The sequence below is a fragment of the Stegastes partitus genome, unplaced genomic scaffold, assembly GCF_000690725.1.
Source record: "Stegastes partitus isolate 25-593 unplaced genomic scaffold, Stegastes_partitus-1.0.2 Scaffold808, whole genome shotgun sequence".
Classification (NCBI taxonomy): Eukaryota; Metazoa; Chordata; class Actinopteri; family Pomacentridae; genus Stegastes; species Stegastes partitus.
The window spans coordinates 305,109-313,838 of NW_007578539.1; the positions used below are offsets into that span (position 1 = coordinate 305,109).

Genomic DNA, 8,730 nt, shown 5'->3' on the forward strand with positions numbered 1-8,730 from the left:
CCAGACACATTTTCTCGACCAACTTTTATGGTAACAAGCGCTTAATATGTGGTCAGATTATTGCGCTATAAACTTTAGAAAACACTTGAATTATTGTAGTTTTATTCTGTTTCTACTGAATTCATTGCAGCTCTCAAAAAAAAAAAAGAACAAGATTTTTGGCATCATTCAAACCGACAGTAGCCTAACGCCCAAAGCCCAAACCTTTGCCTTTAAATACCTTTAAGCATTATTTTAATAAGACAATAAAAGATTCTCATCAGATTCCACTGTTGCCAAACTGTGCGTAATATCATCTCCACCGTGTTTAACGCACACGACCTCTAATTTGTTTCCACCCCGTGGCCTCATATATGACACAAATGGTGCTAAAGTGTGTGCACCTCAAGGAATTTATTGTGGTTTTCAGACTGAGCACCGGCCAGCCGAGAACAGTCTGAAGGGGGACGTGCGCCACAGCAGGATACGACGCCAGGGCGGCCGTAAAGCCAGTCTAGCTCTGCGCCACTACAGAGAGCCCGGCTGTATTTTCATCCCCCAAATGTCTAATAATCAATATTGTCACCACCCAATAAAGACAATAGGGGCGCAAAGAGTTGTTTCTTTGGAAGTCCAGCTACCTCGCTTTCTTTTAGGCGCAGAGTGTCGTGGGTCACAGCATCCTTTAGTCCCTAATCAATCACCGAGGCACAGATTCCGCTCCTGAGCTTTGAAATGAGACAAAGGCTCGTTTTCCTTCACTGTCCATCATCTGAAGAAAGGCATTTGAGAATCAGAGTGGTTTCTTGGAGTGCAAAAAACAGTCGTAGTTTTTTTAAATTTGTTTGTTTTTAGTGCACAAGCTGCAAAACTTTTTTATTCGAATAAATTCAATTCTTAATGAATTCTTGCTTTTGAACACTGCTGAGTCAGCTGTTATTAAAGTCGATCAGGTGGGGTTTTAACTAATCCACTGGGTTGTATTTAAGACAATACAGCACACTGGTAAATATTTATGATTAATTATAAGATCTGGGCCTGCTTGGAAAACCCTCCCTGTGAACGACTGAAGCTGGAGACATGCGTCCCTGCGAGGAGAAGCCCTGAAAGCTTCGCGTAACTCTTGCAAACCTAAAGCTGAAAAGCACCCCGAGCACCTGATCATCCCTTTAATGTCTCAGCCCGCTCACCTACGGCCTGCACGGAGCAATAACGGGGCCTCGGCGGGGGGGTCACTATCATTCACCTTCATTTACGCACGCAGAGCAGAGATGTCCCACAGGTTAAGTAGGTTTCAATTAACATTCGCCTCTTTTATTGGCTCTGAGGGGGGAAACGCACCTCAGATGTTGTGTTTACTGTCAGAAACGCGGGCGGACAAAGGCTGGAAGCTGAGTTTAAAATAAGCAGGACTCACGGGGGTCTTTCACCTGCTAAGGAGGGTGTCTTTATCTGCAGGAGGAAGATGATTATCATGCGTAAAGGGAACGAAACCTGCACGTTTTCATAAGAGCGCTTCAAAGGGAGGGGAAATGTGAGTTTGTTTTGAATTTTACATTTGCAATAAACCAGATAGGCTTTAATGAAGGACTTAATGGCTACAGTGTAGGAGTTATTTTAACTCTGAAAATTCAAATAAATAGAAATCTTTTGCAGGCTGCAGGCGAATAAAACTGAAAAGGTCAGTGTTGATATGTAAATTATTATGTGTGTTAAAGTTTGAAGCCCTCCGAGTAACAGAATAAATTGTGGAACAACCTGAGAGTTACACAATGTTCTGTTTGCCTTCTTTCTCCAAAGGCTTGAGCCATCACTCTTTGCGCTGACGAACGTGACGATTTGGGAGTGATCTTATTGAAATTGGATATTACAGACTTTAAAAAAAACAGAGGGGGCAAATGAAAAACAGAGAGAGAGAGAGGCATGATGCATACCTCGGCCCTTTCTTTTAAAGCGACACTGAATCTCCGTGTCCAATCCATTACCGGGGGATGAAATTCAAAGTCAGAAATCTCTCCTGATGAGAAATAAATTAGTTGCATCACATGCTCTGCGTGGAGGACATTCACAAACATGTATTTGTCGAATCAATTAGTTTTCCATCGTTCTGTTAAGGTAATAATTAATAGAAAGGGAGGCAGCGTGGGGTGGACGTGGCGCTTTACGCAAAATATTTACTTACACTTTGGAGGAAAAAAACACTTTTTACTCGACAGCATTTGTGGGTTTTTGCTGATTTAAAACTTTGCACAGTAAGAAAGATCGTGATGCATTATAGATAAAACTACCCACAAGTGTAGCTGCAAAGTTAAAATGAATTGTTAAAATTAGCTCCACCTTAATGCATCAGTAACAATAATCCACACAGTACATGTGATAAATATTAAACTCTGCTGTAATACTGCATCATGAAAAGTTTTATTTTTTATTCTGTCAGTGCTCGGTAGGTTAATATGTATTTTAACTCGGTAAACTATTTTTTATGCACATGTAATAAGGTACTTTTTTATTCATTTTTATTTATTTTATTACATTTTGTGTTTTTATTTAAACAAATAAAGATTTTTTTCACAATAAATTGAAGCAGAAAAGTGACTAAAATTATGTGATAGCAATAAAATAAACAAATGAATAAAATAGAATAATTAATTTACAGGAAGTGTGTTTTACAGATGAAGGGGTTCAGTGTGATTTTTGTATAATTTAGTTAATTGTTTACTCAGTTTAGTTCATGGCTTAAAATATATTTCCTTAAATCCTAGAGTGTATTTATTAAACAGTTACTGTCTGCAGACACAGCTGAAACACTTCACAAAGTTTTGTTGAGTGATTTAACACAATATTAATATTGTTTGAAATTTTCTTACGTAAAACTAAATAAAGCAGCTAAAAAGCTTTGAAAAAAAATAACTTTATAAGAGTCATACGCTGGCCTAAATGTCCAATGAGAGGCATTAAAATTCATTAAGCCTGCAGCCTTACAAAAACATTTTGCCTGATCTTGTTTTTTGCAATGGCTAATTTGTCAACACGCATTTGCCTCAAAGTATTTTTCCAGTAATCTGCATCTAAATGAGAAATACAGCCAGGCTGAGATACAATAGCTGCTAGTGTTGTGCTGCTACACTGGGCTGGCCAATCAGAGGTTTGTTTACATGGTTGAATAAGAGTGGAGATTATGAAAGAGATGCAGGATTTTGGAGGAAACACACTGTGTGACAGCATTAATTTATTAGCTGTGGAACGTTTGCTTGATACATGATGTGAAGTGAATTAAACCGGTAATTAGCCGGTGAATAGTCAGCGTTATCTGTTCTGCTGTTGGTGTGTGAGGGGAAAACTCCTGCTGCTGAATGGCCTGATTTATATCAACTAAATGGGAGCCTTGTGTGAACACGGCGCGAATCTCAGTGTGTGATATTAACAACACATCAGCATCCAGCCCGTACCGAAAAATGTATTTGCTTTTAATCAAGCTTCAGCCACCAGAAGTTTACACAACTGGACCTACATGAGAAATGCAACCACTGAGGGGTGGGATTTCACTCCCTTATTTTTTTGCAGAGCGTGCAGCATCCCTGGTCCTCCAGTAGGGGGCATGTTTGACGCACACCAGGGAGCTAAATGTGTCAGCTTGGATCATATTCAGTTTTATTACCAGTCATTATGTAAGAGCGAGCCTGATAAAGTACAGCCTTGGTAACAGGCCATGCCATCAGCTGCTGTCTTCCCCCCGAGCGAGACAAACGATGAAGGCGATGGGTATTCACGTTTCCTTTATTACTGAAATGTGTTTATGTATGTAAAACAGCACATAAAGACCATTTCTCTGTGCAAATACATTTGGTACTTCAACAACAACCACGGATTCTCATAAAAACCAACGACATTTTCTAGGTCCTCTGAAATAAATACAGTATGCGTACATCTTGTCAAAGGTAGACCCCGTTACTTGTGTCAAATAAGAGGGTGAAAGTGCATCATAGAGAAGTTGGGAAAAGGTTGAGCAGGATGATTGAAGCAAGCATCAGATTGAGGGTTAGGGGAGGGTTTACTGATCAAATTGCTCTTTTTTTTTTTTTTTCCTTTCCCCCTGCAGTGAGGTAGGGAGAGCAGGAGTGCTCAGGGGCTATAAGTGCTTCAGATAAAAACCACTTTGGTGTCCGAATCGCCTCTGAATTCTATATTAAATGCTGTCAGGGAGCCAGGAGATAGCACGGTGTTCCAATTCACATCCCCCACGGACCACGTTCAGCCAGTACGGGGGTCTTACGCTGGGTTTCTCTTCCACATGTAAGTGTTATAAATAAATAATAGCAAAGATTGTAGCAACAATAACATACACAGACTTTACCAACAGTTCACAGTAATAATCATAAGAAGAAGTCTGCCCACAAGAGGCCCTGGAGTTAAAAAAAAAAAAACATAAAATGGAAATGATGTTAAGTTTCAGTTTAGGAAAGTTCAATATGTGCATGTTGTTAGTGCAGGTACAGGAACACCACCAACCCTCTGAGCCCTACTCTGTCTAATCTGAGCCATGCAGCTCATGGGGCTCTTTAAGTTTCCAGAGGTAATTATGACTCCTGACAATCTCAGAGGAACCAGAGTGACACCAAATGTGTCCTTTTTTTTTATTTTTTAGGATATATCATTATTGGATTCTCACTTATGGCTTTGAAGGAAGAAGAGGAGGGAACTTGGAAGCAGCTAAACGCCTGAACTCTAACAATTATGGACTCTTTACCCTCAAAGCCACACGCAAAGAAAAAAACCCATTTTTTATAAGTATAAAAAAGGTGCTAAACGTAGGAAACCCTGTTTTCACCTTCCGATGTATAAATGATGTGACAGGAGGAGGAAATCCCTGCCGACCGCCCCGCTGGGCGCTGTCAGCGGCGGGAGGCCCGTGCATGATTCTGATCACGATTACAGTGAAGTTTTGCTTCATTCAGCAACAAGGTGAGGCACACGAGTCAGGAGACACACGGTCCCCTCCGTTAGAAAACAAGAGGAGGAACAGAAAGCCGAGGCCTTTCAGTAGCCGAACATGCACAAAAGTAGCAAAACACAAGTTCAAATTCACAAGCTATCTCTTTGTTTCCCTTTTGCCTGAACAGGTGCAGCTTTCATGGTGACTGTGGACACAGTGCCGTCCTGTAGGAGGAAGTTAAAGCACAAGGTTCAGGAAGGCTCATCACACCTATCCAGCATCGCTCACCACTCCTCTGTGGGACTATTTACAGGTTGAATCAGAGGATTCCCACATAAACATATAGAGTAAGCCTCCGTAGAAACCAGAATCCATCAGCTGACAACTCAGAAGTGAACACGGCCAAATATCTGTACAATACAATAGTGCTCTGTTGAGATATGAGTGGATCATCATGGACAGGTATCATACAGTGAGTGGCATTGTGGGATATGCATATTATTTAGCAGGTTGGGGGAGGAGGGTGTCAAACCCTGGAAATAAGCACTTCACATTCAGCCATCAAACCAAATTCAGGCTCTGAAGTTCACTCATCAACATGGCCAGTCAGCCGGGCCTACTGCAACTTCAAGTGCATCAGTTAAGGAGAAGATTACCAAGGATCATGTCGGCCTATTGCTCCAAACAACACGAAGGCCTTTGGGTGTTTGCTATACTCATAAAAGGCCATTTTGGGCGAGATTTATTCCTAGAAAAAGTAAAGGGAGCAGGAGAATCAGTTGCCAGTACTATGTACAGAATCACACACCCACAGAACAACATCTCCATCCACAGCCAGCCTGTCAGGCGTTTCTCCGCGAGTTACTGGTGGCGGACGCGCGGCCTGTCTCATGGTCCGGTCTGTATTTGAGCCAGCAGATGAGCCATGTGACCACCACCGAGAACATGGCCAGAATGCTGGCAACCGACAAGCAAATGGGTCCCGCCGGCGAGGGAGGAATGCTGTGACTGTGCACAAAGATCAGGCCCATGAACAGCAGCACCAGCATGGACAGGAAGGAGAAGATCACGCACACGCAGCCGGTGGTCAGCGCCACTCGCTTGCAGCTCTGACAGCTGTCGTAGCGCACCGAGTCCTGGGAGAGGGTCGTGGCCGTGGACACGGTGGTGGACGGGGTCGCCTGGCTGGCGCTGGACGTCCCCGACGCCTCCTCCCGGCGGAGCGCGACGAGAGCTGGGTGCAGCGGGGGAGGGTACGGCGGCAGAGCGTCCTGAGGCAGGGGGTCCGAGTCGATGTAGAGCGGAAAATCCTCCGTCACCTTGGTGTTGTTGGGCAGGTTTTGTATCCGATAATCCGGCACCGGAGTCCGGTGGCGACAGACGGGGCAGCTGATGCGCCATGGCCGCTCCTCCCGGAGGTGCAGCGTGTTCAGGCACTCCTCGCAGAACGTGTGCAGGCACTCGAGGATCTTCGGAGCCCGACGGTCAAGGTCGAAATAATTGTAGCAGATTTTGCACTCGTACTCCTCGTAGGGAAACGCCGAGGAGGCCTCGCCGGGGGGTTCCGCTCCGTTTGATGCCAGATCTACCTCTGCCATGTCATCTTTCGCCATTCACATTCTCCGGTGAACACAAAGGGAGCTGGCGGACAGATGCTGATGACGGTGCACGTCTCTCCTCCTCTCCCCCTCCTCTCCTCCCCTTTCATTGAAACGCCATCATCCCCGCAGACATTGTTGATGTGTTTTTATAATCCGCACAGCGTCCTTTATGAGGAGTCCAAACCGCCGGGATCCCTGTTAAATAATGAAAGCTGGGCTGCGGGGCTGTGCGGGGATGGATGATGTAATGGTGGTGGCTCCAGCGCGAGGACTCATCCGTCCACAGAGTCCGAGCATCCCACGGAACACGGAGAGAGGGAGACGGTGTGTCGCCTTAAAGTCCCGTTAAAGAGAGAGAGAGAGAGTGTGTGTGTGTGTGTGTTGTTGTTGTTTTCAGTGTGTGTGTGTGTGTGCAGGCAGCAGATGACAGCCGTGATCCAGCGCAATTACGTAGAGCCTGCGAACAATAGGATGCGCTAATTTGGTCAACTGGGGGCGTCAATTCACTGTTTGCTGCAACAAGGAAGAGCAAAACTCAACAGTGTAGCAGCAAAACAAAAGCACACGATGGGTCATGTGGGTCCAGCCATGGTACCGGGACATCAGCAGGCAGTTCAGCCGCGGTCAGGGCTGTTGTTGGACATGTGGGGGCTCAGATTTACTGCGTTTATTTGCGTTTTGGTGAATTTTTACGCACCGATTTGCGCCTTTTCTGAACCAAGTTACCTAAATCAGGTTCAGTGACTTGGAATATTTTCTTCTACATAATTATTTTATTATTAATTATCATCCATACTGAGACAACACACTCCTGGCCATGACCTGAACCCTTCTGTCCTTTTCAGTGTTTGGCAAAGTCACCTCTACATATGTATGAGGTCCATTTTTACATCACTGATACTTATTTAAATAATTTCTAACCCCCTGGACTCAATAAAAACCTACAAACTATTCACTCATGTTTAAAAGCTTCTGCTCATTGAGAACATATCTCACACATCTGTGGATGCATTTCTCCTCAAATCTACACCTATGAGCTCCACAGTTAGCACAAGGTCACTGTCAAGGGGAGTCAGAATGGTGCTCTGCAGAAAAAGTGGGACAGATATTTCACAAAGTCCACTCCACACTAAAAAATACGCTTCATGGCTGCCTGTAGGTTGTCTAATATCTTGTTCCAGTCCTGCACAGCTCTCACCATGACAGGGACAATGTCAGATTAACAAAACCAGAGTTCAACTGAAACAGAAGGAAGCCAGAGACTGAAATCAAAGGATATCCTTCAGTCATTTCTGGTTGTTTCGTGCAAAATAAGGTGTAAAAACACACAATAAGCTGACAGTTTGAGGAGTTTTGTGGTCAAATTGATCCCAGAGTGTGCACATAAACATTCAAATGTGTATTTTTAGAGAGATTTTAAAAACCGAGATGGGTTTTAATGATCCGAGACACACAGGCTCGACTTCATTCCATCTAAAGTACAACTTATTTGTCTAATTCATGGTTTTAAGTCACAGGAATTGAAGTAAAAAGTCATGAAATGGATCACGACACACATATATAACAAATATCAGCCTGTATATCCATATTCAAATTTTTTACCCTCTAAAAATCTGCAGCTGCTCCAAAAGTTCAGCATTGGTTGGGCTCCAGTTATTGTTATCTAAAACCAGAATACATTTCTTAGACATCAGAGCCTTCTACAGCCAAAGTTTAGCACTGATAGTGATAATGTGGTAGCAAGATAAGATAAGATAAGATAAGATAAGATCATTCTTCATTGATCCCCATATGGAGAAGTTCAGGAGTTATGAGTCATGTTGCACTGCACAGTTGAATCTGAAACCCTGCTGACCCTGATGTCTCAGTATTTCACCAGACATCAGGAAGCTAACCAGCATCCTGCAGCTGAAATGAATACGCTGAATCATGGATTTGTCAGCTGACCCCAGTGTTTGAGTCAATAAGAAATTTCCCAGATTGCAGTTTGTCAAGTTTAATTTTATTTTCAGTTTTTACAGTTTTCTGTGTCAGCTCAGCCTGTTTGGGTATTTGGCTGTTGGTCGGGTAGAATTTTTTTTTAAAAAGCCATCTGACTGCGTTATATTGATGGTATCTGAAATTTCATACACTGAACAACCAATCATTTAACAAAGAAAACTCTTGTAGAATGTGTTGATAATGAAAATAAATGTAGGTTTCAGCCCCACCGTTCCC

The 8,730-nt window shown here is 43.3% G+C and overlaps 1 protein-coding gene across 1 annotated transcript; it reads right to left on the reverse strand.

Annotated features, from left to right (window-relative positions):
* Positions 1 to 3,738: 3,738 nt before the first annotated feature.
* On the reverse strand, positions 3,739 to 7,455 carry rnf228 (ring finger protein 228). The gene has a single exon (XM_008292414.1). It carries the CDS (start codon positions 6,523 to 6,525, stop codon positions 5,755 to 5,757), a length of 771 nt encoding a protein of 256 aa, XP_008290636.1. The 5' UTR covers positions 6,526 to 7,455; the 3' UTR covers positions 3,739 to 5,754.
* Between the last annotated feature and the right edge of the window lie 1,275 nt (positions 7,456 to 8,730).

Excerpts from the sequence above, each read along its gene's own strand:
- rnf228 (XM_008292414.1), bottom strand. The coding sequence starts at position 6,525 with ATGGCGAAAGATGACATGGCAGAGGTAGATCTGGCATCAAACGGAGCG.